At 37.3% G+C, this 21,481-nt stretch overlaps 1 protein-coding gene and 1 long non-coding RNA gene across 4 annotated transcripts in view; one reads left to right on the top strand and one right to left on the bottom strand.

The window, feature by feature from the left end:
• LOC132516890 (uncharacterized) overlaps nucleotides 1-21,481 on the bottom strand; it is a 41,266-nt gene that overhangs the window by 17,619 nt on the left and 2,166 nt on the right. The gene's annotated exons all lie outside the window — the stretch shown is intronic.
• Nucleotides 157-21,216, top strand: ANKRA2 (ankyrin repeat family A member 2). Of its 3 annotated transcripts, XR_009539500.1 has the most exons (10): nucleotides 158-441; nucleotides 2,843-3,235; nucleotides 4,087-4,245; nucleotides 5,930-5,995; nucleotides 7,994-8,091; nucleotides 8,598-8,723; nucleotides 9,016-9,082; nucleotides 9,590-9,670; nucleotides 18,373-18,451; nucleotides 21,190-21,216. XR_009539500.1 is itself a non-coding variant. In XM_060143109.1 (9 exons), the coding sequence occupies exons 2-9, from the start codon at nucleotides 2,947-2,949 to the stop codon at nucleotides 10,048-10,050; spliced, it is 954 nt and encodes a 317-aa protein (XP_059999092.1). In that variant the 5' UTR covers nucleotides 157-441; nucleotides 2,843-2,946; the 3' UTR covers nucleotides 10,051-10,765. The 3 variants fall into 3 exon arrangements, 2 of the variants coding, with proteins under 2 accessions (XP_059999092.1, XP_059999093.1); XM_060143109.1 differs by lacking the exons at nucleotides 18,373-18,451; nucleotides 21,190-21,216 and adding an exon at nucleotides 9,983-10,765 and having other exon boundaries at nucleotides 157-441; XM_060143110.1 differs by lacking the exons at nucleotides 18,373-18,451; nucleotides 21,190-21,216 and adding an exon at nucleotides 10,244-10,765 and having other exon boundaries at nucleotides 164-441.

The following is a 21,481-nucleotide window of genomic DNA, read 5'->3' as shown; positions in this document are numbered from 1 at the left end:
GGACACTGTCTCTGTAGTACTGGAGCAGTAAGGATCTAGCAGCGGCGGGAAAATACCTGAAAGTCCCTCCCTGCAACAGCTTCACCGGTGCGGCACGTTTTTTGGCCGGAAACCGAAAGAATAAATCGGAAGTGACGTCGCGGTCAAAACAAGCCGGGGGGTGGGGCCCTGCAGTGAATCTGGCAGCAGACGGGAAGTCCCGACTCGCTGTGGGCTGTCGAAGGCGGTCGCCAGGCCTTTCGCTCCCACACGGTCGGCCTCCGACCCCTATCCCCGGGACCAGCCCGCCGCGGTTGAGCCAGAGTTTCCGCGCTCCCTACCCGAGCCGCGCTGGGATTTTTCGGGCAGAGTTGGCGGGAGGCGACAGAGCGGACTTCCCTCCCTGCAACAGTCTCCCCTCCAGCGGGTTCCTGTCCTGGGACGCCGGGACACCTGTGGGCTGTGAGGCATCATTCATTTTCATAGCACCTTCCTGTCCTTGTAGAACAACTCCAGGATGAGGAAGAACCGGGGGGCTCCTGTTACTAGCACCCACTGTGGATTAACCCAGTTGCCCGTTTTATTTCGTTAGGGTCTCTCTCCCCTTATCCCTGGGCTCTGACAGATTGAGGTGATCCTAGCTCTCCTTGGCCTTACCTCTTTTTCTCACCGCCTCCTCTTCTCGATCATCTTTTTTTTCCCCCTTCCTCTCTTATACTTCAAAATTATGGCTTAACCAGTCAGTGTTGCTTCTCCTCTCTGGAGTGGTGCCAAGATAAGCGTTCTGTTTCCACTCCCTCCTCCCCCGAGTACATTTGCTCTTCTTCCCTCAGAGACTGGTAATTCCATTTCTAAACCCTGATTTGTAACATGGAAGATGTTTAGAATTGGAAAGAATATTAGAGATACCTATTTCAACCATCTTCATCTTATCTGAATAAAATGAGTCTTAGGAAACGTGTATGATTTCTCTGTCCAGGGTTGCACAGCTAGTTGGTAGTGATGTTGGGAACGGAAAGCCAGATCTAATCAGCAGATGTTTGTTGAGCATCTTGCAGGCTCATTTCAAGGTAGAAAAGAATACGAACCTTTGTTAAGGTTCAGATCAGAAAATATTTATGGAGTACGTGATAGAACCAAGCACTGTTTGTGTGCGAAAATTAGTAAGAGTGCCCCCCCATCCTAGAGGAGTTTTCAATTTATTAGGAATTTAAATGGAAATTTTCAAGAGAGTGATAAATGCTAAAATAAAGATATATGCGGGTGCTGAGCGAGGTCAGGGGAGTTGCACTTCGCCCAACTCTGGGTAGGAGTCTGTGTGAGATGGCTCTTCCCTCAGGAAACACAGTTCGTATCTTGTAATATACTTTAAAGACCTCTGCATTGCCCCTCCACCTCCATTTGAATCACAACTCATTTTCTGTTTTAGTCTCCTTCTTACCGTTTGCTGAAGTGTGTTGACTTTGTTACTTGTTAACATTATTATTAGCGTTTATTATTTCTTCAACTCTTTCTCCCTTGGAAGTTTTGGATTAGTTTAGTGCTGCTTTTTCTTTTAACGAACAGGGTGATGGAGTCGTGAGCTCCTCTTTTCTCTTCTCTGGAGTGAACATAATGATTACCTGCCCTGACTACTCAAAGGATTGTTATAAAGATAATCTTGGAAGATGTTTTAAAACTGTAAAAGTGATTATCTATAAATGTATGATTTGCCAACCTTTGCTCCACTGTGGTCCTAATGCACTTTTCTCTGTTAGTTCCAATTAATTACAATTTTAAAACACCCTGCACCCTCAAAATTTCTGAGGCAGTAAGCCCTAACATGAAAAAGTTAACTGGATGCTATTAATTTTCCTCGTCTCAGTGACTATGTGTAAGACAATTATATGCCTTGGAGTTCTTCCTTTTTTTAGAAGCAAGTTTAGGTACAATAATGAAATTTCTCTTGAAATTTTATTAAGGTCCATAGGCAAGTGCCAGTGATTACCTTACTGAAAACTCATTTTAAAACAATAGTAAATGATTCAGTAACAGGTGTGCTTCTAACCTCTGTTTTGAGAGTTCGCGTTTATTAAGTTCATGTATTGACAATCTATATTTGGAAAAAAATGAATAATTCTAATTTCTTAATACTTATTACAAAGATTGGGACCAAAAATTATACTTAGATTATAATGTCCTAGAGATGCTAAAGCAAAGGAAGCCAGTCCATAATCTGTACACTTTATTTTTCATAAAAACCTGTATTAAGTTGCTAACACTTGATCTGAACAAAAACTGATTAATGTGTTTTCAGTTCATCATAACCAAAACTTTGTAAAGCCTTTCACTATCTAGGAATCATGGATATTGTAGATGCTGATAGACTTGGGTACAACATGAGTTCTATCTTTTCTTAAATTCAAATTTTAACAGCATGTTAAAAAATAAACCTCAGATTAGAGGTTAAAGTTTTTACATGAAAGTTTATTTTTGTTGTTAGCCTGATTTTTAAAAAATCCATTTGGCAATATTCAGGAATAGGAAAGGGGAGAAAAGGATAAGTAAAATTTGTTGGGACCTAGTGATGGCGGTGAGAATGTTACTGTATTTCATTTGGTCTTTGCCAGGGTCCTGTGAGGTTACTGGTGTATACCCATTTTACAAGTGAGACTGAGGCTTAGAGAGGTTGAGGAGCTTGTACAGATTCACACAGCTAATAAATGGTGAAGCTTGGATTCAGACCCAGGTTTTTCTACCTCTGGAGATTGTATTCTTTCTATTATGTATAGGTGCTAATAAGAGCACTGTTTGCATACATGATTGAAAATGATTATTTTGTATACATTAAGTTGATATAATACTTTTAATTTTTTTCTTTCAGATGTTTTAATACCCAAATTTGAAGAATACACTGTATGCCATTCTTATAAAACCAAGGGGAAATCATGAAGAAATGTTTTAATTATTGAAACTACAGTTGAAATCATGGCTACATCAGCAAATTTGGATATTGGAGCCCAGCTGATAGTAGAAGAGTGCCCCAGCAGTTACAGTCTAACTGGCATGCCAGACATTAAAATAGAACATCAGCTGGACTCAAATGCAGAAGAAGGATCAGCTCAGGGTGTTTCCATGGGGATGAAATTCATACTGCCTAACAGATTTGATATGAATGTCTGTTCTCGGTTTGTGAAGTCCTTAAATGAAGAAGATAGTAAAAATATTCAAGATCAAGTTAACTCTGACCTGGAGGTGGCATCTGTCCTATTTAAAGGTTGAAAGTTATGGTATAAATATCTGCATTTGTTTTGTTTTTGTTTATTTATTTTTTATTTTTTTCCCTTTCTGATCATGAGATTTTGAGTTTGCGAAGTTTGGAAGTCATCTTTACTTATGATTTTCTAGAATCTCATAGAAACCAAAATTAAATAATTTCATGTTATATAATGTCCATAAGTACATGTTGATTTTTACTTCTTCCTTGACCTTTGTTTATTTACAAATTCTCTAATAAAGTTTATTATTGTACCTTTTAAAATTACAGGAGAAAAAAATTTTGTGCCTTTTGTAAATGAATTAACTCCATGAATATGTGATTGGCATTAGCTTCCAATGCTTTAATACAGTGAAATCTGTCATCATATTGTAGATTTACTTTTATAACAATCTATCGAATAAAAAAAACTAATCTCTGGATAAAATTGCTCAAGATTAATATTGATTTTTTTTTCTGGAACTTTTACTAGTACAGATTTTTTTTTTTTTTTTTTTGTGGTACGCGGGCCTCTCACTGTTGTGGCCTCTCCCGTTGCGGAGCACAGGCTCCGGACGCACAGGCTCAGCAGCCCTGGCTCACGGGCCTAGCCACTCCGCGGCATGTGGGATCTTCCCTGACCGGGGCACAAACCCGTGTCCCCTGCATTGGCAGGCGGACTCTCAACCACTGCGCCTCCAGGGAAGCCCACTAGTACAGATTTTTTATGGCAAAAAAATAGTATCACTTGAGAACCAGTTAAAGATATTATACATCTTGTATTTCTTTTTTAATGTAAACATTGACATAGAACTTTGAAATGCTTTGTTATTAAAATATTGTTTTAATGTGTTTAAATTAATTTTACTTAGCTGAATGCAGTATCCATACATCTCCTTCTCCGGGAATTCAAGTAAGGCATGTCTACACTCCCTCTACAACAAAGCACTTCTCACCCATAAAACAGTCAACTACTTTAACCAACAAACACAGAGGAAATGAGGTCTCAACCACACCTCTGTTAGCAAATTGTAAGTATTTCCCACTGATGTATTAGAATATTGTTATTACTAATGTAATGATTTCAAGAGTTTGGCTTTGAAACATTATTTTCATTAAATGCATATTCTGTTTTGGAAAGCTTAAGTGATGTCCTGATACTTTTAGTAATTTAAAACTCTTTCACATATTATTGCATATTCAAATATTTCATGTTTTATGTTTCTCTGTTGAGAACAAATACAGATTGAAATATTAATTCTTAAAACCTTCATAATTTTACTATAAAAACAATGAGTTATTCTGAACTTTGTGCAAAGCAAGACATTGTGTTTTTGTGTTCTTGGAGTGCATTTTATAAACTAGATCACTGATCAACAAATGATTTGTAGTAAAAGCTGAGCGATGTCTACTATAATTTCGAATTTGAATATAATATGAATATGAAATCACCTCTTTAAAAACTTTGAATTTACAATTTTTTAATGTAGAATTATTCTAGAAGAAATAAAATGAAGGGTTTTCTCTGTAAACTAGAAAATATTCTATATAGTACGGGTTTCTTAATGAGAGGAAACCAGTTAGCAATTTGATGTTAGGAATTATATTTGAAAATATAACATAAATGCATCTGTATTCTAAAGCATGGTGAAATATATGTTTTTACTTTGGAAACACTGTGTCCCTCCTGATTTTGAATTGTATGCTGTAGCAGGTAAGCCAGAACGAGTTCATGACTCTAACTCTACCTAAGAGCCATTTCTGTTTTATTTATGTAAATTTGCATATGCCTCCCAATTGCTTTCCTTTCTGTATTAAGGCCACCCAGTCATATCATCCTAAATCAAGGATCAAGTGATACTGATTTTTAAGATGAACTGTCATAGAACAGTACCTGTTTGGCTTTGTTTTAAAATAAAGAGATTGTCTTAAAATATTCCAACCATAGCATTTTTTTTTTTTTTTTGGCCACGCCAAGAGTCTTAATGGGATCCTAGTTCCCTGACCAGGGACTGAACCCCGGGGCCCCACAGTGAAAGCGCCGAGTCCTAACCACTGGACCACCAGGGAATTCCCCAACCATAGAATTTTTGGGAAAAAAACTAGGGATCATGTGGTTCACATACTTCATGTTAGACAAAAATGTTTAATCAGGTCTCCAGGGTCACACAGCTAATTAGCCACAAATAGGTCTGTACTCAAGAATTTCCTGTCAGCTAGTTTTTAATTTACTATCTTAGTCCTCCAAAAGTTAAGAAATACCCATGGCCTCTTGAAATAATGATATTTGGGACTTAAATGAATACAGTCAATTAAAAAACAAGAGTCTTTTAGACCCAACTTCCTTATACTTCCTTATAAGTTTGGATAAAGAGATACCATGTTAAAAATTAAGTACCTAAACCATTTCTTTAATTCATAAGATCAGTAACAATTTGCATTGTTAATAATCAATCAATTTGCACATTCACTGGTAATAACACTTTGCAGATGTCAGAATTACCTTAAACATATATGAGTCAATTCTCAGACTCTTAGATATTTAAGGTAATTCTGACATCTGCAAATGTTAGGCTATATTTTAAGTTAGATTTTTTTAAACAATAAAATGATAGTTCGTGTTTTGGAAAGGAAAATTGCTACACAGGCATGAACAATGAGATGATGAAAGTGTACCTACAGATATACATGAAACTTTTTATGGTATTGTTTCAGCTTTGTCTGTTCACCAGTTGGCTGCTCAGGGAGAGATGCTCTACCTGGCTGCTCGTATTGAACAAGGTACTAGCCTATTTTTTTAGATGTATTTAGAACAAATTTAATAGGATTTATCAGATTTGTTATTGTTTTCTTTTTATACAAGAAAGTATAAAGACAAAAAAAAATAGTTGCATAACCTCACCAGGCAGATAACCCAATAGATACTTTTAAAAAAATAGTAATATAAGGTATAGAAGTTAAAGCTTCCCTTACCACCCTCGCCTTTTCTGCAGAAGCAAACATTATAAGTTTCTTATATTTTCAGAAGACTTTTCTGGAAAATATTTATACTTGGGGCTATATGTGAGAGTATAGTATATATGTGCTTTTTTTTATTTACACAAGAGGGAAAATATACACACTGCATTGCGCTTTACTTTTTTCACTTAAATTTTGAGATCTTTCCATATAAGCACATAAAGATCTATTTCATTCTTTTTAATAGGTCTGTGATTTTGCATTGTATTGCATATGCGTATACTATGTTTTTTATTTTTAACTAGTTCCCCTGGTGGTAGTTGATTCCAGTTTGTTTCTATTAAATAACAATATTGTTGGCATTCTTTTAAAGTATATCCATAGGGTAAATTCCTACAAGTATATTTGCTGGGTCAAAAGGTATATGAATTTTTATTTTTATATACATTGCCAGATGTTTGCCCTGTCATCACACCAGAGTTAGTGTTTCTACTTCCCCATACCCTCACTGACACAGAATATTATCAGACTTTAATCTTTGCTAATCTTATGGGTGAAAAATGGTATTTCATACTGGTTTTGTTTGCCTTTTTAAAATTATGATCTATTTGAACTTCTTTTTGTGTGAATTGCCTGTTTTATATTGATTTATATGAACTCTTACCTAAATTAAAGAAGTTCACTTTTTGTTTATGTTGAATCTAGTTTTTTCCCAGTTTGCCATTTTTCCTTTGACTTTATGATGTTTTCAAACACAGGCTTAACATTTTTAAGTGGTAAATTTATTTTTTTCTTTGTGACTTCTGAGTTTTATATCTTGCTTAGAAAAGATTTCCTATTCCAAGATTATAAATAAATTCACTCATACCTTATTCTAGAACTTCTGTGGTTTCTTGTTTACATTTCAATCTTTGACCCATGTGGAATATGTTTTGGTGTAATGAGGTAAAGGTGGAGCTTAACTTTTATTTTCATTTTTCAAAAAGTTAGCCAATTGTCCCAACATTATCAGTTGAATGCAGGGCATATGATTAAAGAGTGGCTTTTTTTAATCATGTCATTCTTTTATAAGAAAGACTTCATCATTATATTCCTATTTGTTTATAAACATTTGAAGGTTTTATTCTCAATCTACTAAATAAATTTAGGGAAAAAACTGTGGACTTTATACCTGGTAGACTGAATCTAGGGAACAAAATGGGTTTTGAGGTAGAATTGCATAGAAATGTGTTTCAGATTATTCAGTCTTCATTCATATTATATTATGTTAGCAAACCACCAAAAATTTTAAGAGACTCAAAGGCAGCAGTATTGGCTAGAGAGTAAAAATAGCTTTACTAATTTGGGGCTTTTTATAATATGTATTTATGTAATGCTAAGGGCTGTCGTATAACCTCATTTTTATTGTGATCCTCCCAGCTAACTACTGAGATAAGCAAGGTATTATTCTGGATATTAGAGGAATTAAATAACATGCCCAAAATCACACTGCTAGAAAGTGACAGTCAGGATTCAAACTCTGGTCTCCTGATTCTGAGTCCAGTGTTCTGTGGACTGCCCTGTACCTAGCATTATGTTGTGTCTGGTAGTTTATACTTTAAATAATATGCTATTTGAACTCAGCTACGTACCTTGAGGCACAGTTTAATGCATTGAGACTGCAAATTGCAAACACACACAGCACTTCAGTGAACACAAGTCAGCACAAACGTGAACCTCATTGGGTAATATAGTCACCTTTTTAGAATGCCAGTATTTTCATAGAGATATTAATATGTGGTTGTTAAATTAGATCACAAAAATTGCTTTTCTTTTAAATAGAAAATGTTATCAATCACACGGACGACGAAGGATTTACTCCTCTGATGTGGGCTGCAGCACACGGGCAAATAGCTGTGGTAGAGTTTCTACTTCAGAATGTAAGGAAAATGCCTCAGAAAATGTATATGTACAGTTACTTAAGTTCAGTTAAGTATTTAGTAAAGTTTTTACATCTCCAGCCAGCTAGACGTAATGGTAGAGGATACAAAAAATGTTTACACGCTCTTCATATTCTTGTGGAGCTTACATCTGGTTGAGCAGGCAAGTGTTAGTCGTCCATGAAGCTGGAGAGAGAAGTGAGTGCCCAGCCCCGCTAAGCACGATGGGAACAAAAGTCCTGTCAGCCCTGTAGGAGAAGCTTCTTGGAGAAGATACAATTTGACTCCAAAGTGACAAGATAGTTAGGATTGAGGTAGAGGGAGGAAAGCAGGCCTTCAGACAACCTTGATAACAGAACGTCCAGGAGTAGAAGTTTGTGTTCTTTCTTTATTAACCCCAGAACATTACCTGACCTAAGTGTTGAACTGTAATTATTATTGACAGAAATAACAATATTCTTGTTTTCATAAACTGAAAAGTCTTTTATCTCTATTTCCCACTGCAGGGTGCTGATCCCCAGCTTTTAGGAAAAGGTCGAGAAAGTGCACTGTCATTAGCCTGTAGTAAGGGCTACACAGATATTGTCAAAATGCTGCTGGATTGTGGAGTTGATGTAAATGAATATGACTGGGTGAGTCTGTAATACTGATTTTTAAATTACTGGAACAAACTCTAGGATTTATTTGGTTTGGGGAGACATGATAAGCTTTATTAAACCCTTGGAAGAATAATTAATTACCTTAGTTAATTAAACAGCTGGGAGAAAAAGTCAATGTCCTAAACGCAATTATTAGTTCTGATTAAGTATTCTTCACAAAATATTAAAATTACCTTAAAGTACTTTTACATGCCCAATTCACAGGAGCATTAAATTATTTGAATCTTGCTCACCTTGAAAAACTAAATCACCTTTCCTTTTGCAGAATGGAGGGACGCCTTTGCTTTACGCTGTACATGGAAATCATGTGAAATGTGTAAAAATGCTCTTAGGTAAGCAGATAAAAGTGGAAATATTTAGAAAACGCCACATGAAGACATTATTTTTTACAAGCTAGCCTCAAGAGAATCCTGAACTATCATTAAATACGTTATTCACCCCTGGCGCACCTGCTGCCCTAAGGTTCCCATGTAAGCCGTAGCTCCATCACACAGCACGCCTGCAATCGCAGTATCTGTCCTTATTGCTTTCCTTTTAGGGATCACATGTGAATCCTCGGCTCTTTTCTCTGTCCACAGTGTCTTTAAGCCTGAGTGCTGTCTGTAGTGGTGTATTAGTTTCAGTTGCTCTAGAGGATGCCTGTATGTTTGAAGTGTCTTCCCTCCGACCCACCAGAGTGAATTCTATGCCCTCTGTGTACTCTGTACTTTGTCAGACCATCCTGAAAATACCTTCCAAATTTGCAGAAAATCTGTCCCGCTAATTGCGCGTGAGCCAGTGATAGACAAACATATCCATATTTTCATTTTATTTATTTAGATTTTTCTGTTTTGGTATAGAAAATGGAGCTGACCCAACAATTGAAACTGACTCTGGATACAATTCTATGGATCTAGCTGTAGCCTTGGGCTATAGAAGTGGTAAGTGGTTTAGAACTCTCAGGTTTCATTTTAGTAAAGTTATATAATAATACAAACCAGTGGTCCAAACTATTCTCATCACTTGCAGTTATAGAACATGCATGTTATCCTAACTCCTGACATACTTTCAACTGTGGGCAAAATCAATAGATTCCTACAAAGTCTAGAAATGAGTTTGTTACTATTACTTTTCACCATCCCAAATAATTAGTTGCTGGAGGATACGTGTACACCTATTTACAAGATGTGTTTAACATTTCATAGCAAACTATTTATAAAATGCTTTATAGTTGCCCTTTCTCTGTTCCTTAGAACAACCTTGTATTCTGGACTCTCCTTCAGTTTCAAAATTTAGAAACCAAGAACAGAAAACCCAGTAACTTGGACAATTACTAAAGTCAGTGACAGACTTAAGTTTGAAGTATTGCATTGTAATCTTATTGCCCTCAGACTATGATTATATCCTAATTAGAAATTATTTTAGGAAAATGTTGGTGATGTTAAGTTGAATTTGATAATTTTTAAAAATTTTGTAATCAACATGCTGTTGTCTTGATCACATGTGTGTTCTAGTTCAACAGGTTATTGAGTCACATTTACTGAAACTGCTTCAGAACATCAAGGAGTAGACATAGTCATCAGAAAGTGTTGTCTGCCCTTCCGTTTACTTTTGGCCCTTATAAATGATAGTTTTGTTTACTTATAAATTTTTACCTCAGTTGCAATATTGACTGATTTTTAGTAAGTTTTAATAAATATTCCTCTGAGTAATTCACTGGTTTATAATAAAATTAATGTTGATGCTTTTTTATAAATGTGTTTTACCGCATATTTAAAATTATAAATGAGTGTTTTGTGGCATGTAAATTTTTATGGTACAGATAGTTATCTGTGTTTGTATCAAGTGCTGTAATTTAACATTTTTGGAAATTATTCTGCACTATTCATCTTCACTCTTGTATTAACTCATTGACTTTATATAGAGTTTGCTATAAATCCATAGGAAAAAAATTTGTTATTATTGAATTTAAAAATGCACAGTGTGGTTGTTTACAAAATGATATTATAAATGAATAAAGTACTTTTCTTCTGTTAGTTTGCATGCAGGTTGTTCTTTTTCCATTGCATAAGATTATTAAGGTATCTCTTTGGGATTTTTAGTTTAACCCTTCTGTCCTGCCAGGATACTCCATTAGATCAAACAATATAATTAAAATAAACCGAATGTTAGTCAACAAAGACTTATTGATTGTCATTTCTAGAAGTATATTGAGAGTATTTTAACCTTGTGAATAAGTTTTCAGTAGGAAAGCCCTCTGTGAAAGAGGACTCATTTCTTCAATAAAAGTCAGATGCTCTTTAATTCCACTAAAGGAGCATTATAAACTCGTGCTACACCAACATCTGGAAGAGAGCCATGAGCTAGAAGTTGACATGACCACTGAACGTGGGACTTGGGTTAAATCACTTCATCTGGAAAATAGGTGTGATGTCAGTTATGACAGTTGGGTTGTAAGCCACATAAACTTGATCTAGCTAATTTAAGCAAAAAGGAATTAATGGAAAGACACAGAATGGAAGGAAAAGCTGAAGAAGCAGGCAATACCAAAGGGATGAAACTAGGCCAGGGATCTCAATCAGGAAGTCATGGCCAGTCATTTTGGATGCCGCTTTGGTAATGCTTAAATCCCCTCGTTTATCATTCTGCTCGGGATTAAATTTTCCAGGAGGCAGAAATCTATTTAGCATGGGATATAAATGCACCACTGTATGGAGTTGAGGGGAGAAGGGGATGACTGGTTAACAACCCACCATTGCCCCCAGACCACCTAGAAAGCAGGAGGCCTAAAGGAAAACAACAGGAAGAAAAAAATGATAGATGTTCACTCCAAAGGCAAGCTAAATCATACGTGAAAATAGTACTAATGCTTCCCCCCTTGTCAGGCATATGCTTTAAATCGATTTTACCTAAAACCATTCACCCTTCCATTTGGTTCCTTTTCTTATTGATTGCACATTATCCATGAAGTGTTTGTTACTTCCTGTTCATATTATAAAGTAACAAAATCCAATGATCCCTTTGGGCACATCACTCAGTACTGTTTGCAAGTGCTCTCCGCAACTGAACAGCAACCAAACAACCTATGCTACGATTGACTCTAAAATAACCACTCCTAATCGGACTCAGGTCGACAGCCAACAGATCTCAGAGAATATCTTGAACAAAATTCCCCTTTCCTATTCTATCACCTTTTAGCCTCGGGGTCCCTGATAACAAACCCCAGAAAAATCCCTTAAGAAATAGACACAGTTAATTAAAACAACAGGAATGATACTTATGGGCCAGTTCTGAAATTCCTCTTTTAAAAATCAAGTACCTTGGACTTCCCTAGTGGTGCAGTAGTTAAAGAATCCACCTGCCAATGCAGGGGACACGGGTTTGAGCCCTGGTCTGGGAAGATCCCACATGCCACGGAGCAGCTAAGCCCATGCGCCACGACTACTGAAGCCCACGCACCTAGAGCCCGTGCTCCGCAACGAGAGAAGCCACCGCAATGAGAAGCCCTCGCACCACAACAGAAGAGTAGCCCCTGCTCGCCACAACTAGAGAAAGCCCGTGCACGGCAGCGAAGACCCAATGCAGCCAAAAATAAATAAATTTATTTTTTAAAAAATCAAATACCTTTTAGGTAGTGTTTATTGATTGCACAAAAACTTATTTAGAGCTTATGTACCAGACACTGTGCTTCATGTGAGGATAAAATACTGAGCAAAAATAGACACAGTCCTGCTGTCAAGGCACTCACTGCCTAGTACAGTACTAGGGTCCATTACTGCCACAGAGTGAAATACACTAACAATAATTTTCAAAAAGTTTAAAAACATTATTCTATGTAAATATAAATTGAACACCTGTCAAAGATTTTATTCAACTAATTAACTGGTAAGGAAACCAGTTAGATGTTAAAACTAATTCCAAAGGCTAGATATTTTAGGCAATGTTAGTATAAGCTTGCTGAGTTAGACACAAATCTGATGAACATCCAACAAGGCCATAAACCGTAACCTTTGAGGCTATCTTTTCCACTGGACAGAAATTACTGGCATCTCTATAGTATAGAAATCTACAAACTAACATGTGACTTCACTAAATCCGGTACTTTTAGTCAATAGTAAGCAGAGAGTTGAACTAAGTAGTTTTCCCCAGATTAGTGGTTCTCAAATTTTAGTGTATATCAGAACGATCTGAGGGCTTGTTGAAAATATAGATTGCTGAGTCCCACCCACAGAGTTTCTGATTCAGTCAGTCTGGATTGGGACTCAAGAATTTTAATTTCTAACAAGCTTCCAGGTGATGCTGGAAATGGACTATCCTTATGTGAACTTGAATTCTTAAAATGTTTCCTAGCTAATGATTTCTGTAAGAAAAATATTTTTCTTAATACTCTAGCACACAAAATACCAGAGGAGGTTCAGTTTCTTTATCTTCTTGGATTTGAGGGAATATTTGATTCATGTGAGTGACTATCTTTATAAACCAATCTAGTCTTTTAATACCCTCCAGTGTTAGGAAGATATTTCTCTTACACAACGAGAGGTAAAGGTCTTTCTTAATTATAAACATGCAGACACACAAACAGAGGGAGAGCGTCTAGCTTTGTCTATTAGTTACAAATCAGAAGTGAACCAGAAACAAAAGCTTAGAGTTATTTTTCTTCCAGTGAGCACATAGTTCTTAATTGATTTAAGGTTGCAAATAGAAAAATAGATTTTTTTAAAAAGAGCAAAAACAAAAAAGAAAGAAGACTACTAAGTGGATTCTCTGTCGTCTTCCACCCAACAGAGAACAGGTCTTCATTATACACCCATCAGAGATCACCAAATAGCCAGACCATAAGAGCAAATCCCCAATCATTGCTGACACCAATTCAGACTAACTTACTGAAGGTGTACAAGCCAGACATAAAAACAAATACGTAATATCAGTAGAAAAAGAAAAAAAGAACTAGAGAGTCAGAAAATTTAAAGTTTTGTTGCCACCCAGGATTCACTTCAGAAGCCAAGAAAAGATGTGCAAGCAAATAGATTTAATTTGTCTCCGTTGGGTTAATCCCCTCAAACATCTCAGTGGATGACCTTCAAAACTGATCAAATATAATTTTCTAAAGGTTACATGACTCATGCGAATAAAATGAACACATGACAAAGATTTAATTCAATTTATTAACTGATGATGTAACCCAAAGTGGGGTCCAACTGCTCACCGCTCAATAAAGAGACAAGGTTGGTGGAAAGGAAAGTGTGCTTTATTTTGGATGTCGGCATCCGGGGTGGGGGGTGGGGGGTGCAGACTCCTGTCCAAAGGCCGAATCCCACCACCTACAAACAGGGAGCAAGAGCTTTTATAGACGGAGGGAGGGAGGGGGCTACATGCAGAAACAGCACCAACAGTCTGACAGGCATCTTGAAATTGGTCATTGGTGGTCTGACCAGCGTCATCTTAAGTACAATTAATCTTCAGTTCCAGGGTCGGTTTGTTCCCATTTTCTTGAGGCCAATTCTTGGAATTGTGGCCGCTTATGTCATGGCTACAGTCTGGTCATCATGTAGTTAACTTCTTCCACCTGATGGGGGTTTCAGTCTCTATAAGACAGCTCACAGGATATGGCTCAGAATATTATCTATATTGCCCTTGAGGAGGAACTAAAGTCCTTGACTATGCTTAATGACTAAACTATTATTATTGGTCTCCTTTTTTTTTTTAACACCTTTTTTGGAGTATAATTGCTTTACAATGGTGTGTTAGTTTCTGCTTTATAACAAAGTGAATCAGCTATACATATTATTGGTCTCCTTTGCCTGTTTTCCTTTGTTTCTGCATTTTCTCAATTCTCTGATTAAACTTATTCTTTGGCTAAAGTTTTTTTCACAGACAAAAGGCAGGCTGTGGACACGGGGTGGCAGGGGCGGGGGGAAGGACCATAGTGTCCTCCGTTTCAATGAGGAAACCAGTAAGATATGAAAACTGGCTCTAAGAGCATTTGAGAAGCTGAGCACTTTTAGCAATGTTAAGATAAGAGTGCTGGGTTATAGACAAATCCGACTGTTGTCCAACAGGGACAGAAATTATCATTTGGGCGATTTTTTCCACAAGACAGAAATTATTTGCTTCTCTACCAGACAGAAATATCCAAATTAACATGTAACTTCACTAAGTCTGGGACCTTGAATAAATAGTAAATGGTGAATCAAATTACATTTCTCTAGGTAATCCTTGGGTGGCCTTCATCTCATATGACATTGAAAAAGGATGTGTGGCCATGACCCTTTTTAGTACTTCAGTGAAAGCCAGCCTGGGAGTAAGGTAATCACCTTTGTAATGGCTCTTCTGTCATCAGCTGACAGGTAAACTAATATAAGCCTCCTAGTGTTGGTGACAACGCCTCTCTCACATTCTCCTCCCGACTAGACCATATAATTCATTTTCACTTTCACTTTTTCCATGGTGAAAGAAGCTGTGAACCAGAGAGCTCAATGAAAAAGGTTAATCATTTTAATATTCTTGAACTTTCAAAAAATATTGCCAATAGCTTGAAAAAAATGTTTGTTTTTATGGAGGATGTAATGGAGGATGTTAATCACTAACTATAAAGATTTTTAAGGTTTATAGCTTTGAATTTTCTCTAAAATCCAGTTAGCCTACTGATTTTAGAAAACACTATGATTTCATTACCATTTCCTGTCTCCTTATCCATACCTAAAGTTAAAACTTTAAATTCTTTTGTTAGAACAAACTGGTTGTATATTAATACACTATATATTTACGTTTCATGCAAGTTATATCATTGAATATATTTCCAGTAGGTGGCATTGAATGCACTTCTATCTGTTAGGTGGTTTCCTGTGTGATAGATAAAATGTTTACAAATCTGATAGTTGTAAAGAGAAAAAAAATAGAATGAAAGGCAGGACAAACTCTGGCTATTATAAAATCCTTAAAGTAAGTGTCCTTTCTCTTTAATATTCAGATTTTTTTCTGTGACAGTCCTTCTCATTTACATACCTAATAAGAGCTTCAAAAGTTAACCACCTTACTCCTTTGTAGTGGATACTCTTGATAAAACTCGGGATGGCAAGAGTAAGTTTTCACATTTTTTTGTTGCTTAGAAATGTTAACAATACGTATAGATTGGTTTTAAAATAACAATAAAGATATGAAAAAGGACTGTAACATGATTGAAACTTTTTTAGGTGTGTGTTTAGACAGGAGATGCAACCATTTAAGAAAAGGGGTACAGCCCACAGATATTTGTGTAACTGTTTTTTGATTAAAGTAAACTTGAAAGATTTATGGTCTGCTGTGTAGATTTTCCTCTTCAGACAGTAAAGCCTTTTCTGAGCTGTGTAATTGGAGCTGGTGCACAAAAACACGATCCACCTGCATTATTATCATGTCAGTGATGGGAAGCATGAAATTATTATTGGTGATTTTATGCTCTGTGGGATTGAAACTACCATTGGATACGTAATTATTACACTGAGAACAGACCCTCCCAAACTCACTGCCTGCTGAATTTTCCTCTCTGTGAAATGGAGTACAGACCACTATGATACATTTGCCCCACGTTTTATTTTTTATTCATAAATTCAGTGAAATTGTTCATTCAGATTCACTCATGTTAGTTTATGAACCTGGGAAGTATCTTAAACTTGTAGATGTTTCTGTTCTTTTCCTTCTTCACATTCCCTGAGAATAGTTGGATATATTACATATCCCAGAATCAATTTGTGGAAAGTATCTTGAATACCTTCTTGGTGCTTAATTGATTTTATGTTCACCATCTCTCCTCAAAAAGGTTAAATGTTTGAAACAAGAAATTTCCTCTAACAGTTATTCAATCCTTCGACACACATTTATTGAGCCCATACTCTGTGCTGATTTGGACTGGGCCCCAGGGATGCAGTGGAGACGCACACAGACCCAGTGCCCTGCCCTGCCCTGCAGATCTTACATAGTGATCTGCATACCGAGCGAGTGTGGCTCTGCTAAAAATTATCTCCCCTCATCCCATACATCCTGAGGACAAGTTAAAAATGTCATGTACTCAGATAAATGGATAAAGAAGATGTGGTACATATAGACAATGGATGCAACTAGAGATGATCATACTTAGTGAAGTCAAAAAGAGAAAGACAAACACCATATATCACTTATATGTGGAATTTAAAATATGACACAAATGAACCTATCTATAAAACAGAAACAGAATCATGGCCATAGAGAACAGACTTGTGTTTGCCAAGGGGGAGAGGGTTGGGGGAGGGGTGGAGTGGGAGTTTGGGATTAGCAGATGCAAAGTATTATATATAGAATGGATAAACAACAAGGTCCTACTATACAGCACAGGGAACTATATTCAATATCGTATGATAAACCATAATGGAAAAGAATATAAAGAATGTATACATATGTATAACTGAATCACTTTGCTGTACAGCAGAAATTAACACAACATTCTGAATCAACTATGCTTCAATTTAAAAAAATGTCATGTACTAACTGAAGTATGTTCAAGGCTCAAATATGTCTATTACTGGGTTTCCCATATACCACTTGTCCTGCTGTGTCGAAACATCAGTGCTCTTATTGACACAACAGAAACTCCTATGTCCTGAGGGGAACCAGAGGGCCCAGAAATTTAGAGTGATGGAAGAAAGGTCCATTCCAAGGGTAGCTGGTTCTCAATTGCCACGGTGGAATTATCTGGAGAGGTTTAGAAAACACTGAGGCTTGGGCTTCCCTTGGTGGCGCAGTGGTTAAGAATCCGCCTGCCAATGCAGGGGACACAAGTTTGATCCCTGGTCCGGGAAGATCCAACATGCCTCAGAGCAACTAAGCCGGTGCGCCACAGCTACTGAGCCTGTGCTCTAGAGCCTGCGAGCCACAGCTACTGAAGCCCGCATGCTTTGAGCCCGTGCTCCTCAGCAAGAGAAGCCACCGCAATGAGAAGCTCATGAACTGCAACGAAGAGTAGCTCCCGCTCGCCGCAGCTAGAGAAAAGCCTAGCTGCAGCAACGAAGACCCAACACAGCCAAAAATAAAATTAATTAACTAACTAAACAACAACAAAAAAAGAAAACACTGAGGCCTGCCCTCTGCCCTCCACCCCAGAGAGTCTGATTTATCAATCTAGGATGCCGTATGAGGACATATAATAGATTTCCACGTGATTCTAATGTACAGTCAAGGCTGAGAACCCCTACTCTAGGGGCGATTAGCTCCTGGCTGGTGGAACCAGCGTATTCCAAACCACATCCTAACATTTGCCTCTCACATTGCCATCTTGTCTACAAAGAACCTTATGAAAGAACCTAGTTTATCCTTTCTCTCTGGCCTGTTGGTACCTGCTCTGATTTTTTTGGTAAAGATAAACATGTACCCTTTTAAGCCTATGTGACAAAATAAAGAATTTTGAAACCCTAATCTTACCTTTTGTAATTCACCTTGTTGTTCAGCAAGTTGTTAGCTGTGACTCAACATCCTTTATTAACCTGCATTTCTTAAAGACAGAGCCCACATGTGATGCCGTGTGACTGTTTATCTTGCTTACCTTTTGGATAAAAAGGAGTCCTGAACGTCCAGGACAGCAATTTGCACCCACAAATACCAAAGAGCTTATCTTGTTATTCCTTTGTTCTAGGATTTCCTTGGAGACATGGGCGTTGACTGAAGCACTGGCCTCCAGAACCCATGCCAGCTCACAGGGGTCACAAGGCCAGGTAACACCTCCTCCATCATGCATGCCTGTTATGAAAACCTTTTCCTCTTAGTTGGCTGTCCTGGTGTTTGCCCCTCTTCCAAGGAGACTGTCAACAAGAATTAAGTCAATTGCATGTACCCCTGTCTCAGTGAGCCCCTTCCTCAGAGGCCCCCTCAGCTGAGTCAGGAACAGCATGTCAGTATTTAAGGAAGAGCCCATCCACCTAACCAAGACAGAGTTTGGCCTGTTCAGAAGATAAACCGCTCTCTCTGCGCCATTCCAGATTCTTCTTTTAAAGATAATGTTGCCTTGCCTATGTTGATGAGATGCTATAGGGCCCTTCCCAAGAGAGCATTGTGTACTTGGTCAGCTTTCACGTAGCCTCCTACTTGGGGAGAAATCAAATATATCAACCACTATTGTCTGCGAGAAAGAGCCTAGCACAAATGTCAAGCTTTGTGCTGGCTGCTGGGGTCACGGTCACTGTGCCTCAATGCGATACAGATTAACTAACAACAAAGCACTATGAGATAACAGATAACAAAAGCCATTGTCAAGCAGGAATAGACCGGAGGAAGAAAATTATTTCTGTGGCTTTAGGAAGCAAATGTCAAATCACTAGTACTTAGGCATTTTAAAACATTGATCTTTATTACTTTTCTGAATATAAAAGTAATGTGTACTTCTTGTATCTGTTGTTAGGATGCTTTTAGCTATCAAATAAGACCCACCTAAGATGGCTTAAATAAATAAGTGAATGTATTTGTTCACATGAAAACGTAGGTACACTTCAAGGTTGGTTCATAGATAGCAGCTTAACAATGCCAAGTAAGACCTGGATTCCTTCAGGCTCTGCACTCTGCTGGCCACAATTCAGCTTCATCCTAAATCTGGTTGCCCTGCGGGTCATAGTGTGACTTCCAATAGCAGGGGCCATATGCTTCCTCGTTTCTGTCCAGTCCACTGAGAGAAAAAGTTGTCCCATACCCCCTTCCAATAGTGAGGAAGAACTTCCCCAGAAGCTTCCAGAAAATCTCTCTCCTAGTTTTATTTCCTGCAATTGGGTCACATGCTCATTTCTGAACCAGTCATGGAGATTGAGATTACCCTAGTACCCACCAGTCATGCCCATTCAACTGAGAGTCAGCATCTTGTGTAGCACCTGGGCTGAGTGGGGAGAAGCATTGGGCTTCCATTAAGAAGGAGAAAGAGGAACAAATACAATACACATGAAATTCACTTTGGAGAGCCCTGACCAGTCACCTTAAGTAGATAAGCAAAAGAATAATACAGAACTAGAAAGCTAACAGAGAAGATTAAATGGAATGATAAAAAAAAATACTTGATTGATTCAAAAGAGGGCAGGAAATAAGAAATATGGGAACAAATGGGGAACAAAGAATAGATGGTAGACTTAAATTCAACATTAAATGTACGAGGACTAAACATTCCGAGAGACTGGACTAAGGAAACCAAGCAAGAATCACCTATTACTATTTGAAAGAAACATACTTTAAGTATAAAGATGCAGATAGATTGAAAGTAAAAAGATAGGAAAAGACACCATCAAACATCAACCAAAAGAATGTTGGTGTGGCCACATTAATGTCGGCACAAGGAACTTCAGGGACCTAGGCTGGCCAAAACTTAAAGAACAATGTAGAAAAATTAAATTACCAGATATCAAGACTCACTGTAAAACTACAACGATTAAGCCAGGTATTGACAAAACAAATAAACCCATGGAACAGAAGGGAGAATCTAGAAACAGATGTGTACATATATATCACTGATTTACGCAAAGGCACTACTGCAACTCAGTGGAGAAAATAGTATTTTTTTTTTCAACCAACAGTGCTGGGTCATTATATATCACTGTGAGAAAAAATTAAGTTTCAGCTTTCACATCTTACTACAAAATTAACTAGAGATGGATTATAGATCTAGTTAATTTTGGAGGAAAACGTAGGAGAATACCTTCATGATCTTTGAGTAGGGGAAGATTGTTCATCAGCCCTCCATGGTTTCTAACTTTTTAATCTTCTTCATTCTAATGATTTAAAATAGTAGCTTGTTTCCATTTTAATTTACAATTTTTTAATCACAAGCAAGGTTGGATACCTTTTCACAAGCTAAGCCACTGGTTTTTCTTTTAAGTGTTCACTTGTCCCACTTTTCTGTTACGTTTTGTTTTTTTCCTATTAATTTTTAAAGTTCTGTATATACTAAGGAATACTTCTTAATTTTTAAAGACTTTATTTTTAGAGCAGTTTTAGGCTGACAGCAAAATTGAGCAAAGCTACAGAGATTTCCCATATACCATTGTCCCCACACATGCACAGCCTCTCCCCTTGTCAACATCCCCACTGGAGTGGAACGTTTGTTACACTTGATGAACTTACATGGACCCATTATAATCACTCAAAGTCCATAGTTTACACTAGGGTACACTCTTGATGTTGTACATTCTATGGGTTTGGACAAGTGTGTAATGACATATGTCCATCATTATGCTATCATACACAGTACTTTCACTGCCCTAAAAATCTTCTATGTTCTGCCTATTCATCCCTTCATCTCCCCTAACCCCTGGTAACCTAGCAAATGGAATTCTATTCCTTGAAAAATGAAGCCCTACTACTTGCAAATAATAAAGAAAAGAGCTACTGATACCAGAAGAAAAGACGAAATACTAAGCAACAATTTAAAAATTTTTATTTTTAAAGTATTTGTTTGTTTATTTATCTGGGGGCACAGATGCACAGCTTGCAGGATCTTAATTCTCCTACCAGGGATCGAACCTGCACCCCAGCAGTGAAAGTGCCGAGTCCTAACCACTGGACTGCCGGGGAATTTCCTAAAAAATAATTTTAGATGCATTTGGAGGCTGAAATTTTTAGAATGAAACCCTGTCTTATATTTAGTAATCAATAAAATTTTCCTCATGAGGTGGTCTGTAAAAAGTTCTTTTCTGAGATATCTGGCTTTCAAAGTTTGATGCTGTTCCTTAAAAATGCAGCTTTTAATCTCTAAAAATCTTGTATGCTGA

The sequence above is a fragment of the Lagenorhynchus albirostris genome, chromosome 3 (genome assembly GCF_949774975.1).
Source record: "Lagenorhynchus albirostris chromosome 3, mLagAlb1.1, whole genome shotgun sequence".
Classification (NCBI taxonomy): domain Eukaryota; kingdom Metazoa; phylum Chordata; class Mammalia; order Artiodactyla; family Delphinidae; genus Lagenorhynchus; species Lagenorhynchus albirostris.
The sequence above is the reverse complement of the archived record's forward strand: the minus strand, read 5'-3'. Positions and strand labels throughout refer to the sequence as shown.